The following is a 20,867-nucleotide window of genomic DNA, read 5'->3' as shown; positions in this document are numbered from 1 at the left end:
CTCGCTCATTGGCCGGCCTCGGCAGCGCGGGTTGGCCGCCGGCGCGCACGCGCAGGACGAGAGGGCCTCGGAGCTCTGATTGGCTGAGCGAGTAGGAAGGATTTCGGCCGCTGCCGGCCAATGGCGCGCGGCCCAGGCTCCGCGCGGAGGGCGGCGGGGTGCCCTCCCCCGAGGTCGCGCGGCGCTGATTGGCCAGCTCCCGGGCGGCCCCGCGCTCTGATTGGGCGGAGGCGCCTCCGCGGGGGCGGGGCAGCTCCGCGCGCATTCCGCCCCTCCGCCCCCCCCCGCGTCCCCCCCCCCCGCGAGAGGACGGGGGAGGGGAAAGGCCGCGGCGCGAGCGCGCGACCCCATCCGCCATTTTGTATCGGAACGGCGGCGGCGCGAGAGAAGCGCGCGAGCGGCCCCGGCCCGGCCCTCACGACACCGCCGAGGTGGGAGCGGCGCCCGCCCGGCCCCGCGGGGGTGCTCTGCCTGGCGCTGGGGGTGCTGCGAGCTTCGCGGCGAGGGGGGGGGTCGCGGTGGGGACGGGGCCGGAGGCGGCGGGACCGGGCCGGGTTGCGCTGGGGGCAGCGGGGCCGGCTGAGGCGCCCGCCCGGCCGGGCCGCCCTCCCGGGGCAGCGGCGGGACCCTCCCCACGCACTCCTCGGTCCTGCGGTCCCTGAGCGACCGAGGGGACCCGGCAGGGTCGGGGCGGCAGCCGCGGGTGCTCCCGGTCGGGTGGCGGGGGCAGCGGCGCGAGGTGTCGGGGAAACGGCCGGCTCCGGAGCCCGGTGCTCCCCCTGCGCTTGTGTAACGCCCGCCGTGACAGGTGGAGCTCTGAGGAGGCCGGGCCGGGCCTGCCCCGGCCGCGCTCGGCGGCCTCCGTACGACAGCGGTGGTGTTGTGACTTGCCCGCAGAAAATACGGAAAAAGTGAGCCGGGGTAAATAATCCGGCGACATAACCTTCTTGCAGACCGCAGGGGAGAAACCCTTCTCAGTGCTGTCCTCCAGTTAAGGAAACGCTGCCCAGTAAAATGGACTTGTATAATTCTAAACTAGAAATAGCAACAGTTGGGTGTCTCCACAGATGCTGTATCAGTACAAGAGCTTCCTTACAATAGTTTCCTAACTTAGATTAGTACCATTTACTCCTCATACAGGAAGGCCAGTGAGTACTCATAATTTAATTTCAACAAACCACAACCAATTTGGACTGTATTTACGACAGAAGTGAGATAATACTGAAAATACCACGCTAGTCTGTGGGTATATCATGTGCTCAGGTTGTTTCTGAATCCCACTTGTTGCAAGGAAGCATGGCAACTGCTCTCAGGAACTTTTTTAAAGCAGGTAACAAACCAGGCGTGACTCTGACAGGTCATTCTTAGTGTACCCAACTGATTCCTGTTCCTAAGGTAACTCCTTTGGCATTGGCTAAAGTTATGGGCAGGCTGAGCCCAGGTGGGGTGACTCTGTTATAATAAACAGGAAACAAAGACAGACTGGTCTGTCCTTTCCACCATTGTTATTTTGATTCTTTCAGCCCTTTTGCTTATAAGTTCACTCTTAACTGTTGATGCCGTTGGCCTGGTGTCTCCAAACCAAACTCACAGCCATTTTGCTGCCTACCTGTGTCTCTTTTTTGGAGAAATACCTTATCCTGATTATCCTGTGTAGTGTTCCTAGATTTTTGAGTTATGCTGAAATGGCCACTCTTGGTGTTCAGCTGAGTAAGTGGAAGAGAAACTCTGGAAACATAATGAAATCATGTTGGGAATTGTTATCACTGGGAATCATGGTTGAGGCCTTCACTGTTTTAGCTAGATTTCTCTATTGTTCTTAAATATTCCAAATGTATGAATATTGCAGTTTTCTTTGACTTCTGAAATAGCATTTAGCTGTTCTGAAATGCATTTTGGATGGTAAAAAACCATAAAGCATTTGATAACAAGTCCCTCATTTTTTTTCCCTCCAGCAGAAACTTTGTTCTACAGTTCTTGTCTGAAGGAGAACTGGGAAGTGAGAGTTTCTTGGGTTTTTTTGGGTTTTTTTACCAGTCCATGTTGAGATGTGAAAATGCCTGAAGCAGCCATGTCATATGTTTGATGCATATCTCATGTGTTTGAGGTGGATTCCAAATTGCAACTTCACTGGCCTGAGTGTATAGGAACAGCTTAGGTGCTTAGTTCAGCCACACTCTGAAAACTAAAGTTACTGTGTCTAATCATCTTTTGACTTCCAGCTTACTGGAATTGGGTGCAGCTTTCCAGTGTATGTCCTGTTCAGGTGTCTTTTGTGTTTGTAAACACCTGAATTTGAACTGCTCAGATGAATTGGGAGCCTATTTTACTGCTCATGTGACTTTCACTGAGGGTTTTTTCTCGGTAGATTTCAAAGTTGCAGACATCCAGAAATATAAAGTATAGTATGATTCAAAACCACCTTTCTCCCTTGGATTGCTCCCAGTGTCAGCCTTCAGAGAGCTGTGCTGTCCTTCCACGTTTTGTATTTGTTCATGGGTTTGAAAAGAGGGTAAGGAGCTGTTCTGGGGAGCAGGTTTAGCCCTGGTCCCTTTAGCATGTTTTATGTGATGATTTGTGACAGGGCTTTAGAACCTAATCAGCAAACACATTGCTGTTTGTGTCACTTGATCTGTTTTATCCTCCACATGCAGCACGTGTGCCCTGAAATCATACAACTCCTGAAATCCAGCAGCAGTAGTTATTTACTTCTGCAAAATTCTAAAAAAAGATCCAAAGTTAGCTTAAAGTAATTTTAAAATTACTTTCTTCATAGGGCTGTTTCTGAATTTATGGAAGACTTCAGGTTTGTCAACTTCAGCATCAAGGCTTAGTTACACTCTCATGATTTCTCGTTAGTAGGGAGTGTCTTTGGTCACACCTGATGGGTGGTTTCATATTGGCCCACTCTATTTTGTGATCTTTGGATTCTTGCCTGAAATTTTATTGCATTTGTGTTTTAATCCAACAGAACTCTGCTCTTGAAAAAAGATCTACTGAAATAGATGCCAAATGTCTTTTGTTGACAGGCTGTTGTTTCCCTTAGGAAGTGTTCAGGGTGTGTAATGCTGTAGAATTTGGTAAATATTTTTTATCTCTTTAAAATGGGTTGTGTTGCACAATATAAAATAGTAATATTGTAAGAGCTCCTGAGTCCTCTGCCGGGTATATTAATCCATTACTGTATAATAGGATCTGTGGCTGAAAGTAGATAATTTTGCCAGGTAATCTGAATTTTTTTAATAAACTCATTGACTTGTCTGAACCTGGCAAGTTTGTCCCATGGACTGAAAGCTTCCTGAATTGTTGAGGCCAGTGTAGGGAGATTCATTCCCACTAAGGATATATGGATCTAAAAATAAAGTCTGCTTCACATAGCATTCATAGCTTCCTTAATCAGCGCTGTAGTAATTGAATTTTAGCCTTGCACTGAATGACCAAAGAGGTACCTGTGCAGTTCTGCTTTGCAGGCAAGGCTCCCTTGGTTACTCTGTACTCTCCCGAGTTAGGTTGCATCATTTGAACCTCTGAAGTGCTGCTGATGTTGTGTCCGGGGGAGCTGTCAGGCTTGCTGTGTGCTGGGATACACACAGTGCAAACCATATGTTTAGAACATAAGTAGGAAGCTGTTTCCTCAGCTATTGTGTTCCTCGAGTCTCCGTGTTTGCTCAGGCTCTTCCTTGAGAGGCTTCCTTGAAAGAAAAGATCCCGTTTTGCCTTCAGCTTGGATTGTCCAGTGGCACTGCCAGATTTTGCAGTTGGAAGTGGCAAAGCTTGTTTTGCTTCTCTGCAATCGGAGCGTTCCCTGCTTTTTTGGAAGACAGGAGATGCTAATAGGAGGGTGGGATGCTCGGTGTGTTGTATGGCAGCAGGGAGGCTTGAGCCCAGCTGGAGAATTTCAGTACTAAAACCCCTCAGTTTTAGGTGGAGTAGGTGTGATTGCTATGCTGTTTGTATTGGTGTGATGAAAAATGCCCTGAGAAATGTGGGTTTTCTTCCTAGGGGCCTGAAAGGCAAACTCTGAAATTTTGTTATTGCCTTAAAAATTGGCCAAGTTGAAGTTTTGAGTTATGTCCTGTAGGCAGTTCAAACAGCCTGTGAGTTCTCCAGGCTGGTTGCTGTAAGCTGGTGCTCTGGGACTGAATTCCCCTTGCTGACTGCTGGTTTTAGTAAGGGCAGGTACTGTGCTGAGGTGTGTGTGCTTCATTTTTAACAAATGCTTTTCAGAAGCTTTATATTGGTTATGTGTGTTAAACCTTTCCAGTAAGATTGTCTTGGAAGGCATGTACTTGCCAAACCCGGTGACATTTTCTAGGTTATTCCAAAAGAGGAATTTAAAGGTTATTTTAAAAATCAGGTACTGTACTACTGAGAAATCTTTTTAAACTTCTGTGCCAGTCCTCCCTTCTACATGTTCCACAGTCAGTGGCCTTTCAAACCTTTATATATAAAGGTAATGAATTCTAGCTTGTCAGATGTACTAAAAAGAAATGGAAGTTTTGTGTAATTCTTCTTACTGCAGTTTTAGACGTGCCCTGAAATTCTTTTAGAGACCAACTGCCTTGTCATTGAAGAATACTTTCAGTATTACTGCTTGAAAATTTGTTCTTTGTGAGATGTAAGCTTTATTGCATAAGAAGGATCTTGCATACCTTCATTGAGTAGTCAGGGTTTTCTTTGGCGTACTGAAAGTCTGCACGTCAGTTGATTTGACTTTTCTTACAAATAATTTACCCATATATTCGTGTAATATAATAATTTTTTTCAAACAGCAAAATGATCTTCGTTGCCTCTGGCAGGATTTGTTGCTCCTAATGTTTTGAAGTGTAGGCAGATGTTAAATAAGGTATGGTTCTGAGTGTACACAGGTGAAAACCTTGGTATAAAGGGAGATGGGAAGCAGAGTCTCCCTGCCCCCAGCACGGCCTGTTGAGCTCCCTGTGTGCTGCTGCCGAGGGGAGCTGGCAGCGGGGGCCGGGCCTGCCGAGCTGCGCGGCTGCAGCAATGCTCCCCGGGCTGGTTTGCCCTCAGCTCCGCCTGCCAGGCCAGCACATCACCCCACCGGCCATTTCCACGGCGAGGCACAAATCATGTGCTGCTGGTCTTGCCATGGAGAGCCAACACCGCAAAGAATAGGTTTTGTTGTGAAAAGGGGATCTTCAGATTCTTGGCATGAAGCCCAGTGACCTTTGTGTTGTGCTCAGGTAGAGCTTCCAAGCCGTGACTCTCCAGCTTGATTCCACTTTGACAATGCACAGTGCAGCTTCTCAGAGCAGCCTGGGGCTTCGTTTGAAGCTCCCCACACTGTTGGATATGCTGTTGGATATGCAGGACGTGCTTTGGGATGCAGTTTTGTCACACTGGCAATCTGTAATTTAACAGATGAGATGTCAAGTGCCAAGTTTTGTGTTGTCATAGAAATTTATTAAGCTGGCAAGCTCTGCTGTTGTAGCTCACTGGAAAGCTGTTTCAGTATAAGCCAAATGTTAGGGTTAGTTTATTGCAGTTCTTTGTGTGTTGCTCATTCACGACTGCTTGTTTTGGTGTACCAGGGTTGAGGCAATACTGCCTGGATGTACTGGGGCAAAATATAGCAGAGATGGTAAAAGTGTGTTTTTTATATTAGTTTATGATGGATGTTTTGAATGATTCTGACCTCTTATTTTTGCTGTGTATCTAGTTCATTATTAATCTCATTTTCTTCTTCCTCATGGTGCTGAAAATCATTCTTCTGATTGAGCTCTTTGCTGGCTCTTTCAGACTGCAAAATGCAGAAAAAAACTGGTCAGGTAGTGTAAAAACAACAGAGCTTGTGTTGTGAAAACTTAATGGTACTTAATTTTCCTTGTGAACATAGGTATGTGACATTGCTACAGAACTTAAATCTAATTTAATACTGTTTTCCAGGTGCCATGTTTCAGAACAGACAAAGACAACTGAGAAAGAAGAGCTGAAGCAAGTAACACAAAAACAGATAAAGGCTCACTGGGGGAAAAAAAATTGACCTGTCTCTGAGGTGACTAAAGGGGAATAATGGTGATTTTGCGCCGGGCTCGGCCGCCTGCTTCCGCCCCAACCAGCAATGAATCTTGACTCGCTCTCGCTGGCCTTGTCTCAAATCAGCTACCTGGTGGACAATTTAACCAAGAAAAACTACCGAGCCAGCCAGCAGGAAATACAGCATGTAAGTAAAGTGGTCTGCTGCTACAAAATAAATGTTGTAAAGAGAACCGAGTTTCTCTTGTTTGTGTTTGTACTCTGCCGTGCTCTTGCATGTGTTACTGTTTGCTGTTTTCTGTGGTGTTGGGAGCTGCAGGGTGTGTCTGATACTCCTGGTGGTTCATCTGCCAAGTCATGAAATGCAGCTCAGAGCTGTGACCAGTATTAACTTTGTAGCTGAATATCAGGATTAACTTCTGCTCCTGAAGGGTGGCATGAAAAGCTTTCCTAACTTCTCCAGGTTAAATCTTTCCACTTTTGGCCATTCAATGGAGCACTGATTGGGAAGGGGAGGAAAATGTATACATTCAGTGTTCAGAGCTGTTGCACTGAAAGCCTGAGTATGTTGTAATTTACCTTTGAATGCTCTCTCCACCCTTGATGGAAGTTTTTTTTCCTGTTCTCATCAGTGACTCATGGCTTGGTTGTGAAGCCGAGCTGACTGTCTTGGCCCTGGGTTTTAGAAGGCAGGCAGAGTAACTGCACGTTGAGACCCAAATATCTATGATTTGGACAAGAATTCTGTTTTAACTGACCTTTTTAAAAATAGCTCTGACTTGCAGGGTGGACTGAAAAGCATTATCTGCAGAGTGCTTAGGAGGAAGTGAACGCTACTGAGCTAGTTTTAGAAACTGGTTTAGTTCAGTTCCCAGCAGACAGCTGGGCCACTTAATGTTGAGTTTTTTCTTGCAGCAGTGCAATCCTGCAGCGATTTGAATGAGATTAGAAGGCCAGAGGGCTTAAGCAGTGAGTTTCTGTAACATTTGATGTCTTTAAAAGTGCATTCATTGGTTATCTTGAGGTGAGAAGAGAGTGATTTCAGCAGTGTTGGTTTTTTAAGTGGAAGATGGAATGGGTCTCTTGTAACTTCTGTAAGTTTCTCATGTTTTTGCAAGTTCAGTACTCCAGGGGCTCATTTGGGATCATGCTGTCCTTTTGATCACCGTTAGTTTCAACAGATGGTTTTTGCAGCAAGGTGTGACTGAAGCATGGCTTGATCTGGGAGAAGATATGGCTGATCTGCCATTCACTTGGAGCATAGCTCTCTACATCAGGGACAAATTGTTCCTTACCCTTCAGCCAGGCCTCACTGTGGTGAAAGGCTGGGACCTGGTCTGTGGAAATGGCTGGGTTGTGTAGGGTTATAAAGCAGATCTAGAATTTCAAGGCTAAATCCCTAAAATATTAATCCTTTGTGTTTTTTTGGTTTTTAAATTTTATTTCCCTGGTATTGCTTTACTTTTGTGGTTGCTGGTACAATATTTCTTTAGTTGAAGAGAATATATGTGCTGTAACTCTTGTCTCATGGTACACTGCTTGGGGTAAATTTTTGGCATGATTCACTCAGTTTTACAGAGTTTCCATCTAAGCATGTAGAGTTGTGGAAATTCATACTTGGAGTTGTTCTTGTCTCAACTGACCAAAGTGACACTTACACACGTCACTCAAGTGTAACAGTGGCAAAGCTTGAGGAACTAATTTCTGCTTAAATATGTTATCAGTAATCATTTAATGTAGCAAATGCTTAAAGGAATAGAGTGTATGTTTAAAAAGCTCAGAAATATTTTATGTATTTGTCAGACACAAATTCTAAACCATGGTTTCCTCTGAAGTGAGTTTTTGTGGTCTCCTTCTCCTTAAGTGGTGAGGAGAACCTGGTTGGAGCAGGGGAAAGGGCTTTGTGGATGGATTTATCTAGGAAAACAAAACTTTCTGAATCTAGAAAAACAGAGTTATTTTTTGTCTAGTGTTTTTGCCTAAATACATTACCTGATAAATCCAAATACAAGTGGCTCAAGCTTTATCCTAAATCACAGGCTGGTTGAGGTTGGAAGGGACCTGTGGAGGTCGTGGTACAGCCTTCTGCTCAAACAGTCACTTAGAGTGGGTTGCCCAGGAAAGTGCCTGGGCAGTTTTTGGGTACCAGCGTGGATGGAGACTCTACAGCCTTTCTGGGCAGCCCCTGTCAGTGCTTGGTGACCCCTGCAGTAAAAAAATAGTATTTTTGATCTGATTTGATACACACTTACTGTCATGTAAATGTGTATCAAGGCTGCCAATACAAAGGTTTCTTTCAGCTCTTTCTTCAGGAAAACTGGCAATTGTCATTACCCATTTCCTGGAAGAGCTTTTTTGGGAATGTAGTTAGAATTGAAATATGATACACTGCACTTTTAGCCTTCTCTTCCCTTCCTTCCTGTATGTTAAATTTTCAAATTATTGTCCTTTGGAAGATACTTCAGTGCAAGGAAGCAATCTACTTCTGATGCAGGCACGTTGTGTGGATGGCTTTAGTACTACAGTTTTCTTTGGCATCTGGTTACTTTGATGAATTCACCTTGGTCACACAGCACCAGGCAACTTCTTAGGAAATTGGTCCAGCTTTATGCCAGTCTTGTTACCACATCCAAATCTTTGTATTTGATTGTGATTGCCTAAACAAACTGCCTGTTTTCTGAAGCCTGAGCTAGGTAGTAGGATTTGCTGTCAGTTCAGGTTTGCTGCCTTTTGCACCAGTCTGAGCATTTTCCTGATCCTGGGGTATGGCTGCCTTCAAAGTCCCAGCTGTCACCACAGCTGGGCTGTTTACCCTGGCCTGACATACCACAGGCATGTATATTATAGCCTCTGGTCAAGAAGCAGAGCTAGGTTCCACTTGGAAGTTTCTTTCCAGAACAAAACTTGGCAGCCACTGGAATCAGCAGGCTCTGAGGGAAAGGGAAGCATAGTGTCAGATAACAGTAGAAAAATGGAGATGAAAACAGTCCAACATCAGAGCCCGAGCAGACAGAGCCTAAAGCAGCCCTGTTTGTCTCTTTGCACAAAGAAGCTACTGGCAAACAAGGCCATTCATGACGGGTGAAGCAGTGGGCTTGGTGTAGGCAGTCAGACCAGAGGCAGAGCTGCAGGTTTTTGCTGGCACATTTGTGTCTCTCCTGCTGCTAGAAAAGGGAAAAAAGTGGGAAAAATGTTGCTAGTAGATGAAGGTTGGATTTGTTATTAACTGCTACTGTTTGGCAAAAGAGGCAAGCTGCTGTTGATTGGCTTCATATTTCTGACAGTATGGATTCTATTAAAAACAAGTAATGCTGTCCACTTGGTTGGGGTGTAAAGAAAGGAGCAAGTTCTGACACAGTCTGCAGCTATTTCAGACAACAAGCTGAAAGGTCTGTAGTAGGGGGTGCAAACAGAAATGTAATGTTGTTAAGATTTAGTAATGAGTGATAGGTGTTGTAAGTCAGCAAATGCAGATCACCCATTGCACAGGTGCTGTCCCAAGGCTGTGTTCTTGCAGAGTTAGGCACTGGAGCTGTGGGAGAAAATAGGGAAAAGTGAGGCCGTGGACTGTGTAGATTCTGGGCTGCTTTGGTGGCAGAATCATGAGGGTGACTTGAAAATCCCTTTTTACTTAGCTTTGTAAGACTTCCACCCCTGAAATGCATGGCTTTTGTGTCAGTGACTTGTGTCCAGATTCTTTGTTTATACTTCTTATTTGCAAATAGAGTTAATCATGTGGTTCCTAGGTTACTGATTTAAAGGAACTTTTATAGCAGTTTTGTTGAAACTGTAGATGATTTAACTACTAGCAGTACTGCTGTATCCATGGTGCTAGACCCAGATCTTGCTCTCTATAAACAGTAATGACTGTTTGCTACTAAGCTGGTTTTTGGATACTTTTTTTCCAGATTGTGAATAGGCACGGTCCCGAGGCAGACAGGCATTTACTACGCTGTCTATTCTCGCACGTGGATTTCAGTGGCGATGGTAAAAGCAGTGGCAAAGATTTTCATCAGGTACAGTTTACACCAACACCTCTGTTTATTAATTTTGATTGTTAAAAATCTGCGGTGGGATTTCATTCAGGTCAAGCACAAGGACAGGTTAGAAGTAGTAGCTTCAAACAAACTTATTTTCTGGTTATATGGCCTTTCAACTGCAAGCACTTTTTGCCAATCCTCACGACGATATCTGACTTAAAATCTCTCGATCTGGAAGAAAACAGGTTGCATCAGTACAAATGCTACTTTACCAGATGCAGTGCTCTAGTTTGAAAACCTTTTTGTGTATTTTAAGAGTTTGTCCAAATCCATTAACTGACATTTCTGTTGCTGACTGTGTCTATTGGCAGGAGTATTTTCATTCTTAAGCAATTTTGCTGCAGACTTTTTAGCTCCTAACCATGAATCAAATACTCTTGGGGTGTCTATTGCAATGTGTGAGGATGTTTACAGAAAGCAAAACATTTCACTTATAATGGAAAATGTTTTATCACTTTGTCAGTCTTAAAAGCAAAGCAAACCTGAAAAAAGCTTGAATGAAAAGAAGTTAGTTGATGCGAGAGAGAATTTGGGCACTTACAGAAGTATTTTATCTTTTAGTTTTTCTGTTATTGTCCTGTTACAAAACTGTGAGTCTTCAAGTTATCTTGTTCTTTTCAGACTCAATTTCTGATCCAGGAGTGTGCGTCGCTGATTACAAAACCAAACTTTATCTCGACGCTGTCGTACGCCATTGACAATCCCTTGCACTATCAGAAGGTTTGTGTGCTTCTTGAGGGGGATCCCAGCGTCAGAAACTGCACTGAATTGGTCCCTAGGAAACCAGCTAGTTTTCCCTTGTAGTACATTTTTCAAAACCTGAGCTTGCCTGGTGTGGGTTGTTTCTTTTTTGTTAAACTAAGCAAGTTAGTAAATACTCAGAATGACTGTAAATTAATTTGATACTTCATTGTAATACTACAATCTAATGTTGGTACTTCATGGCTTGTGTATGGCACCAGAACCAAAACAAATCATCACTGCTTTGTTTCTTTGAATATGAAAGCCATGATAGTGGTTAACTAGTGGAATATATGGAAGAAGCTTTTAGATTAAATATATCCAAAAGCAGTTGGAAAGTTTAGCTGTAGAAGCTTTGTGTTAACCTGCAGGAGAATTGTTACTAATATTCCAAGCTTGCAAATAGACTCTAGATAGTCTGACACATTGCAAATGAGATAAATCCCAAAACAACTTTCATTGTATTCTTCTTACCTATTTCAGAGTCTAAAGCCTTCACCCCATTTATTTGCCCAATTGAGTAAAGTCATCAAATTAAGTAAAGTTCAAGAGGTAGGTGATCGCTTATTTGAAAAATACTTTAATTTTTATTTATTTTTTTTAACTTCGCAAATTAGAAAGGTTAAGGTCCCCTTACTATGGTGTTTGTTTTTGTTTGTAGGTAATTTTTGGTCTGGCTTTACTGAACTCCTTCAGCTCAGATCTGCGAGGTTTTGGTAAGTTTTCTAAAGCACTGCAGCAGGGACAGCCCTTTTCAGCAGTGTGCTTTCTAGATGGGTAGATGTGTGCCTGCCTGACCTGATCTTGCAATTAGTGGTGCCATTGGGAGGGACAACAGATGACACAGTCATCTTGTGTGAAGCTGAAGGACCATTTCATTAATGACTTGCTTGATAATGAATCAAATTAGGGTATTGTGATGTCTTAAATTGTAGTGGTCCATTAATATTTGAGTTCTCAGGTACGAGATTTCTGTTTAAATCTGAATTGTTGTGGCCTGTGGTAAGCAAACTCAAATTAAGAGCATGGTGCCTAGCTAAATGAATCTCATATTAATACAGAATCCCAGGTTTTGATTCTAACCTCTTCTGTTTCCAAAAGCTGCCCAGTTTATCAAACAGAAACTCCCGGATCTTTTGCGATCTTACATTGACGCAGACGTCAGTGGAAATCAAGAAGGTGGCTTCCAAGATATTGCAATAGAGGTCCTGCACCTTCTCCTCTCCCATCTCCTCTTTGGGCAGAAGGGAGCCTTTGGGGTAGGACAGGAGCAGATTGACGCTTTCCTCAAAACATTACGTAGAGGTAAGTGGTGCTGTTCAGGAAGCCTGACCAGATGCAGACTTTAAGCTGGATTTTCATGACTTGCTGTCAGTGCAGAGTGCTGAAGTGGTGGGGAGCTTGCTTAGAACTCAGTAAATATTCATAGTTCTAAACTGACAGAAAAGTACCACTATTCTGTTTGCTTTCAATGAGAAGTAATGTGATCTCATGTTCTTGAAAAGTTGTGGTAACATGGAGTAAGGGATATTCAAGTCTGTGTTTGCTTGTATGGCATGGTATTTGTGGATTTAACTAAAGCAGCTCAGTGCACCGTAGTTTAAAACCCCCTTACAGAGTAAGGAATATAAATTTCAAACAAGTACATTTTAAGCATTGCTTTATTGTAGTAGATGCAGATCCATGAGGAAACACTAGAACAGTGAGGAAGGTACTTCTGAGTTTAACTCTGGTTTATTGTAGTAGATGCAGATCCATGAGGAAACACTAGAACAGTGAGGAAGGTACTTCTGAGTTTAACTCTGGTTCATTTCCTGAAAGCTACATTATAGTCTGTTCCTTTCCAAAACCAGTGTTTGCTGTAAACCTATCACACTAGGGAGGATTTGGACTCAAGATTGTAAGTGAACTTAACCCACTCCTTCCTTCTGCATAGACCTAGAGGAAGATACCATTTGTACAAGAGCAAAATATTTGTTCTAATTTTTTTTAATATAACTTCTTAGTTCATATATATTTTAGTAAAGATTAGCATATTAGCTTGTGTAATTCCTGGCACTCTGCTTTGGGATATTGGGCACTCCTCTTGGAATGCCCCTGAAGGGTATGGAGATGTTGTATGTCAATGGTGCTGTCTCAGGAAGGCCCACCCACAAGGTGACTTTGCTGCTCTCCACTGTGAGCAGAACTCTGATCCACAGATATGATCCTCTCATTACTAGTCTCTCTTAAACTTTGCCTGCCAGGAAGGAAAAAATGAGTGTTTACTCTTTCTGTGCTCAAGTGCCTGGCTTAGTTTTGCTCCATTTCTTAGACTCAGTAGCAGATCCTTTGTTTCCTAATATTTCCTGAGTTGGAGGAGTGGCTTTTGCTGGACTGCTGTATTGTTTCCTGCCCTGTGCTTTTTTTGGATAACTGCTGTTAGTGACAATCTAGTTCTAAACTTAAACCAGCACAGCTGCTGGCTGGCCTTTTGGGCAGCTGCAGAGCTGCTGTGAACCTGCATGAGCCTAGTTTAGTCTACATTCTTCTTCTCTAGGAATATCCCAGTGCCAGTAGAGAACTGAAAATGGGATGGAGGGATGCTGCATCAGTGTTCTCTTGATTTCTGCAGCAGCAGGCCAACTCTAGCACAGCAGTGGAATAATTTTGAGTTATTTACTTTCACATGCAGCTGATGTTCTGGGTGTTTTGACACTTTGTTACTTTTGCCTTTAGATTTTCCCCAGGAGCGTTGCCCTGTGGTGCTTGCACCACTTCTATACCCTGAAAAACGGGACATTCTAATGGACAGGATCCTGCCTGATTCTGGAGGGATAGCCAAAACCATGATGGAGAGTTCTCTGGCAGATTTCATGCAAGAAGTTGGCTATGGCTTTTGTGCAAGGTTTGTAGGAAAATGTAATTTTCAGGCATGTAACTGTGGGTGGTGGTTGTGGTTTTCTTACTTGTTTCTTGAGGTAAAAGGTAAAGAGCACTTTAACTACTAAAATAAGTAGAATATTATCAAGTATTATGAGGTCATTTATTTGAATTCTGATTGTATTTTGCTTTCTTCTAATGTGTATTACATGCCTGTAGACACTGTGTAGAATTTTGTCATGGTAAGAAGTGCTACATAAAAGGATTCACATTGCTTGTGAAGGTTCCATAAGAATTTGAATATCACCCTTTCATAAGTGAAAATGAAAGTGTCTGGGTAGACATAAATTCCAGCTAAGTTGCACTAGAGTATTGGAAGAACTTGCTCTTGCAAAACTTAGCCCTCAGAAAGAAGCTAACCTGCTTTTTTTGTAAGAAGCATGAGGTAGAATTGAATTATTCTGTATTTCAAGAGAAAGCCTGTCAATTACTTTGGGGAGGTGATGAAATCTTGCAGGTATTAACATGAGTTTCTGTTTAAACCAAGAAGTAAAAACACCATGTGTTGGAAGATACTGAATTATTTCCTTTGTTAACACATGCCTGTTAATAAAACAGTTTATAACACTCATGCTATATAAATCTTCCTGGCCTAGTTATGAAGTATACACAAAATGGAAAAAAACCTGAAGTTGAAACTCAGGCATCTGCTCTTTGTTTTCTCTCTTGTCTCCTGGGAGGTTTTTGCTGGTGCCCTCTGCTCAGGGGTGCCATGGTTCATACCAGGCTGAAGGGCAAACGTTCACAGCTTACCTTTGAAGAGAGCATGTCAGCATTTTGAAATGTGCATTCTCAAAGCCTTTGTTTCGCTTTTAGGTAGCAGAAAACTTGAGTCTCTGAAGCTCTGTATCACACATCAGTAGTGGAAGTGCTTTTAACCAAGAACAGTGCTAAACCTACCCTGTGCTTTTGCTTTGACAGCATAGTCTGTGAAACATCTCTGTGACATCCCTGTCACTTCAGTACTCCTGGCTTTGCACTGGAAATGTGGCGCAGTGTATTTCATGGAAATAATTGCACAGATTGCCTACTGAATTTTTCTTCTTGATTGTCCTGGAATTTTGTTCTGTTGGATCATTTGACTAATTTGGCTGAAGTAGTCTTACGTTGTGCTGCAGTGAAACCTGCTTTCCTCTAAGATCTCTCTGTTTTGTTGCATCTTAGTGTCGAAGAATGTCGCAACATAATCATGCAGTTTGGTGTGCGGGAAGTCACAGCTGCCCAGGTTGCCAGGGTTTTGGGGATGATGGCTCGAACTCATTCAGGATTGACAGATGGAATTCCATTACAAGTGAGTGGCCTGTTCTCCTGGGGATTATATTTCAGCAGAAGGAGTTAAAATGCTGGCCTCTAGGAATTTAACAATTGCTTGTATTATTCAATACTTCTGACTGTTCTGCTGTAAATCTCTAATACTTTCATGAATGAAAGATCCTCAGAGTGTTAAACTGATGTCATTACTAGTCTGAACTTCTGTTTATACCTTTCTAGTGCAGGGAGTTCTGTAGGCAGTGGGTGTTCAGACTGCTTTATTTTTTACTAGTGTTTGATTCAGTGTATTTGTCTTGCAGTCTATTTCGGCTCCTGGCAGTGGGATTTGGAGTGATGGCAAAGATAAGAGTGATGGAAGCCAAGCCCATACCTGGAATGTGGAGGTCTTGATTGATGTTCTTAAAGAGCTGGTAAGTCTTGTGAGCATCTTGGTTTTTCATATGGATAAAGCAGGGCATATCTCACTATGATAAACCTTTTTAAGCTCCTCAACAGCCCAAATAGCTTTGAATCTCTCTAAGTAACTGTACTTAAATGCTGGGGGTTTTTTTTCCCCTCATGAACAAGAAAATTTTGACGAATTCTGTGAAATGGAAGCTACTTGAATGAGTAACTTGGGTGCAGTTTGAGATTCATTCCACGCTGCTCCCATGTATTCCAGCATGTGTTATCTGAGGGTTTTTGTGTTTCAATGTATTTCTGACAGTGGAAAGTTTTGTGCATCAGAGACCTTGTTTTGGAAAACTTCTTACTGTAGGCATTAGTGATGAAAATGAAAGTATTTTCGTAGCTACTTATTCCAAAACTCTTCTTTATTGCTTCTTATGTATGATAGCACTATAGAAATAGGAAGGTTTTTCCACTGCTTTATAGGCAGCTATTTTTGTAATGAACTCAGTTAAACACGAGTGCCATTTCCTTTGCTTGCCTTATATGGGATTTTTTCTGTATATTCCCCATGCAGAAGTCACTGTTTTATTTTTCTAAACCTTGGGCCATAAAATAGCTTTGTCTCTGGTGCTCATCTATCTCTGAAATGAGTGGTTTGTGTTCCATAATGGCCACAGTTTCCTCCAAGCTCCCCCATCAATATGGTTTCACACTTCCTGAAAATACAACGGGTGCTTTACAAGGTCTGGGAGTTTACATTTTGCAAAAGGAGGAGCATGTGCTGCTTGCAAGCAGATCAGACCCTTCTAGCTTTTGTCAGAGGGTGTGAAAGCCTAGGAAAGGAGTAAGTTAATATGCTAAGAGAGGAGCTATATGTTTGGGGTGTTTAAAGAATTGTTAATTAAGTGTTTGGAAGGGGAGACAGCTGCTGTAGTGCTGGGGAAGTGCAATCTCACAGGGTAGTTTAAAACATTAACTTGCATCAAAATCTCACAACCATATAAATACATCTCTCTTTAAAACAAAACCCTTGTTTCTAAAAGTTGAGTGGATGTTAAGCTGGGTACAATACTGATGAAGAGGGGCTCTTTCAAGACAGTACTGAAGATGGTAATGTGCAAAGCTCACAATCCTTGTTTGTCTGGTTGCAGAACCCTACCCTGGACTTCAAAGTAGTGACGTATGAATTGGACCATCCAGGATTTCAGATTCGTGATAGCAAGGGCCTGAATATTGTTGTTTTTGGCATCCAGAGAGGGCTTGGCATGGAGGTTTTTCCAGTTAATGCCATATACAGACCTTGGAAGCATGCAGAGGGCCAGGTATGTTTACCAACATTTTTGTTCTATCTGTAGAATATTTGCAAAGCTCCCAAGTTTCTTGAATGATAAATGAAGTTTAGTAGTGTGAATGTTTAGATAATCCTCATTTGAGCCCTTGGCCTGTAAGGCACAATGCTCAGGTGTGTTACAGAAGTACCACATGTGATTGAGTGCATTGTGTGGGACATGGTCACTTGCTGTGCTCTGTGACCCTGCCTTTGGCCCCAGCACAGTTCTGGTGTGTAGTGCAGCTGAGCATGGAACTGCTGCTGCATGGCAGTGCTCTGGAGTGCTTCCCTGGTTACATTAAAAGGCCACAGCTTCTTGCAAACAAGTATCCACAGCATGTCTATACCCATCATTCTCAAATTCTAGAAGTGTGAGGTTCAGTCTTGCTTAAAACACACAGTGAAGCTTGGCTCATCCCTGCAGCTTAGTTGATTTGTATCATTCTCAAAATGTGGCATTTGATAAGTGAAAGGAACCCTGAAACTCTAATGTCTAAACTACTTCTGACATCTTTTTTTTAATTCCAGCTCTCCTTCATCCAACATTCCCTCATAAACCCTGACATCTTCTGTTTTGCTGACTACCCTTGCCATACTGTTGCCACAGACATCCTGAAAGCACCACCAGAGGATGACAATCGAGAAATTGCTACATGGTAATAAACCTGATCTCAACTGCTTTTCATACATATAGTTAGAGTAAGATTAATTGTCTGCTCAAAAGTGGCTTTATGCAGCCAGATTTATTGTAGCTGTGTACATACCAGTAGATCAGCCAATAGAATTTGTGACATGTTTGGTGAAACCATTCACAGTATAGAACTTCCTGTGTACTTCCATAATAGCTTGCTTCTGTTGGAGTCTGGCTTGTTTGGAGAGTGTCTGCTGATGTTTTGGCATATCCTGCAAGCTGAAAGGAGGGGATAGAGAAGGTGGTTTGACACTTAAATCTGTCTTTCCCAGGATGATATTAGAGAAACTTGCTCTACTTGTATGAAAGTCCTAAAATGCAATTAGTAAATGTATGTGGCTATTGGCGAGTTACTGCATGAAGCTGACTGGTGTGACTTTGAGCTGACCTTTACACTCCTCTTTTGGTATAGCCATGTAGCTTATTTCAGTACAGATACTTGCTTCTTTTTCAATTATACAGTCCAGAACAGGGAATTGAAGGATGAGGAATACAAGTAAATGGGCAATGATCAATTGTCTGTAAAGCAGGCAAAACAAGTAGAGTCTCCTCACTAACTTCTAGAAGTGGGGACTCTTAAGGTGCCTTAAGTGTATTCTGTTGCTGGATGTATGTTTCAAGTTCCATTATCCAAGTAACCCAGCTCAAGCTGAATTTCTTCAATATCAGCTTTCAGTTCCCTCTCCTCCCTAACATAATTAGGAGCTCCTAAGATACTGAGTTATTTTTATGGTTTCTTGCAGACTTAATTGTACATGATAAGAGCTGCAGCGTCAGGTTGTTTGCAGTGGGTGTTGCTTTATATGTCCTTACAGTTGCTGCATTAAAATATTTGATTCCAGGATCCTGTAAACTTGCTGCTTGGTAACTTTGTGGGGGTTGTCTCTTTGTTTTTTCTTCTCTTTTGTTAGGAAGAGCCTGGATTTGATTGAGTCTCTGTTACGATTGGCAGAAGTGGGGCAGTATGAACAGGTTAAGCAGCTCTTCAGTTTTCCTATCAAGCATTGCCCAGATATGCTGGTTTTGGCCTTATTGCAGATCAACACGTCCTGGCACACCTTGCGCCATGAACTCATCTCCACGCTCATGCCAATTTTCCTTGGCAACCATCCCAACTCAGCCATCATTTTGCACTATGCATGGCATGGACAGGTCAGTATTTTTTCACTGTAATGTGTTCCTGTAACTTGAAAGCTTGTTAAATGGGTTGAACAATTACAACGTTTGTATTGGTTTATGAACTGGTCAGTTTAAAACTCAAAAGGTAAATGATCCATGGTTTATGTAGAGTAGTGGGATGTCTCTTCCCTGACTTGAAACAAACTCTCTTGATTTGATTTTCAATAATATTCACTGAGAAAATATTCCTGGAAAAGTACAGAGAACCAAGTTAAGTCTTAAGTTTGACTTTTTAAACCTTTAGGTTTGAGCAAAGTTGACCACAGTTTCATTTTAAGAAAAAAGAAAAAAGTGCAAAACCAAACAACCCAGAAGAAACCCCCAAACCCCTCACAGCAGCATGACCTATCTCACCCCCTCAACTCTCAACCTCACACATTTAAAGTGTAAAAACTTGAAGTAGGAAGAAGTGAGAAGGTTTAAACCAAAATAATCTCCTTTGTACTTGCCAAAAAGATGAAAGCTGTTCTAGACATAAAGAAACTACCTGCACCAGAAGTTTTTGGAGTCTGAGTGTTTCCTGAAAACTTGAGACTGGCTGCTGACCTTTTTCAAGGAGAACTTTCATGTAGAGATATGGTAGTTGTGTATGTAAATCCCATACTTCTAATGGATGTTTTGTTTGGTGTGGCCTTCATCATTATGTGCACTGGTAGTTAAGCCAAGTCATACAGAATTTAAAGTGGAGGAAGTCCCTGGGGTTGGAGGGAATCTGCATTAGCAAACATGTTTCCCTTTTCATCTAGAGTAGAGTTAATGGCAAGAAGCTTGACCTCTGATGTCTTGCTAAGAATGTTTTATGTTTTCCTGATGGAAGTCTTTAAATTGAAGGATGAGGGGTAGAATAGATGTGAAGTGCTTTTTTGCATGAGGTCTTGAAATGGCAGTAGAGGCAATTTTTCCACAGGGTAGCTCTGAGATCAGGGCACTGAATGATGATTGCCATGGCACATGGTGCCGTTCCATGACGCTTTTCCTTTAAACAAAACCCTTGCTGCCATACAAATCTTACTTGTGCTGTATTTTGAAATTGCCCCTGTATAAGCAATGATCTAGATACTGTGTTTTCCTTTTTAAGGTGTGGTACTGAATTTTCACTTCTGGACATCATGCCAGGCATAACATTTTATAAATATTTGTGTAGTCTGAAAACAATTAGATGACAGAGAGGAATTGGTCCTGGACAGTGGTAGGAAAGAGCTGGGGATGTATGTATCTACACCATTTGCAGCCAGCTACATGATTTACTTGTAGCTGCTGGGTAGTTTGTTTTTCCATAGAAAGAGCTCAAATCAGAAGCAAGTTCTGAAGCTAAAGAGTAAATATGTTTGTATGTTAAGCCCTTTTGTTGTGAAGCACCCTATTGAATGTTCACATAATTGATCCTGTTACTACAATCATGGAATGCAATCCTAATTTAATTCTCCTCAGGGTCAGTCTCCTTCAATTCGTCAGCTTATCATGCATGCCATGGCAGAATGGTACATGAGAGGGGAGCAGTATGACCAGGCAAAATTGTCACGTATTCTTGATGTGGCGCAAGACTTGAAGGTGAGTTTTGCAAAATACTGCCATTATTTTTTATCTTGTGCTTTATGCAGACTTTCTCATCTTTTAACAAAAGCTAAGCTTAACTTAGACTAATTTAGTAAGGATTACATAGTTTAGGCATGTCTGAATTTATTTGTGGCTACCGTCCCTCATCTTAAAGAAAAAAAGCCTCTGTTCATGTGACTTAAAGTACTCTTCAGCTGAGTTGTGGTATCTGACTCCAGATGTTTCCAGCCTTGTCCTACTGTGAGCCCAAGACATTGTATTTGGTATTTGCAGTGGGATTGGTTATCATGGCTTAGCTGACAAGTACCTTGGGAAGCAGCACAGCAGAACTGCTTGCTGTGTGAATCCAGGAAGAGCTTTAACTGTTTTAACCTTGAATATTATTGAAATGAGAATGTAGAAAATATCAGATGTTTGTATGAAGGTGGCACTGCTAAACATAATGGAATGGGGATTTCTTGAGAATGCTACTAGCTCTTAGATTTTATACATTAAGAAAAGACTGGAAGTTGTGACTAACTTCTTTGGGGCCTTTATTGCTTCCTAAAGTTAGGTGCAAAATAATTGGGTGTCTCAAAGTGCAAGAGCACCAGCTGCTGCTTGAAGTCAGTTTTGTTGTAGCAATTACAGTGTTCAGAGATGACCTCTTGGAGCAGATATATTCCAAGTACCTCTGAAGTGGCTGAGGTCTGCTTGCAGGAAAATGCTATGTTCTTCTGCTTAACTTTGTGGCAATATCACTTTGGTA

At 42.5% G+C, this 20,867-nt stretch overlaps 1 protein-coding gene across 13 annotated transcripts in view; it reads left to right on the top strand.

Annotated features, from left to right (window-relative positions):
- Positions 1–277: 277 nt before the first annotated feature.
- CNOT1 (CCR4-NOT transcription complex subunit 1) overlaps positions 278–20,867 on the top strand; it is a 55,117-nt gene continuing 34,527 nt past the window's right edge. For 11 of the 13 annotated variants that reach the window (XM_064387212.1, XM_064387205.1, XM_064387208.1 and 8 more), the window contains exons 1-14: positions 278–431; positions 5,908–6,184; positions 9,906–10,013; positions 10,659–10,757; positions 11,262–11,330; positions 11,440–11,494; positions 11,880–12,083; positions 13,497–13,665; positions 14,865–14,991; positions 15,272–15,382; positions 16,514–16,684; positions 17,221–17,348; positions 18,295–18,535; positions 19,994–20,113. In XM_064387212.1, coding sequence (XP_064243282.1) covers positions 6,083–6,184; positions 9,906–10,013; positions 10,659–10,757; positions 11,262–11,330; positions 11,440–11,494; positions 11,880–12,083; positions 13,497–13,665; positions 14,865–14,991; positions 15,272–15,382; positions 16,514–16,684; positions 17,221–17,348; positions 18,295–18,535; positions 19,994–20,113 — 1,704 coding nt within the window. In that variant the 5' untranslated portion in view covers positions 278–431; positions 5,908–6,082. Of the gene's footprint in view, positions 432–889; positions 912–1,017; positions 1,149–5,907; positions 6,185–9,905; positions 10,014–10,658; positions 10,758–11,261; positions 11,331–11,439; positions 11,495–11,879; positions 12,084–13,496; positions 13,666–14,864; positions 14,992–15,271; positions 15,383–16,513; positions 16,685–17,220; positions 17,349–18,294; positions 18,536–19,993; positions 20,114–20,867 lie in introns of those variants that run through there. The other 2 variants (XM_064387201.1, XM_064387199.1) reach the window with 2 other exon arrangements.

This window comes from Passer domesticus, chromosome 12 (assembly GCF_036417665.1).
Source record: "Passer domesticus isolate bPasDom1 chromosome 12, bPasDom1.hap1, whole genome shotgun sequence".
Lineage (NCBI taxonomy): Eukaryota > Metazoa > Chordata > Aves > Passeriformes > Passeridae > Passer > Passer domesticus.
Note: the sequence above shows the minus strand (reverse complement) of the source record. Positions and strands in the feature narration are given on the sequence as shown.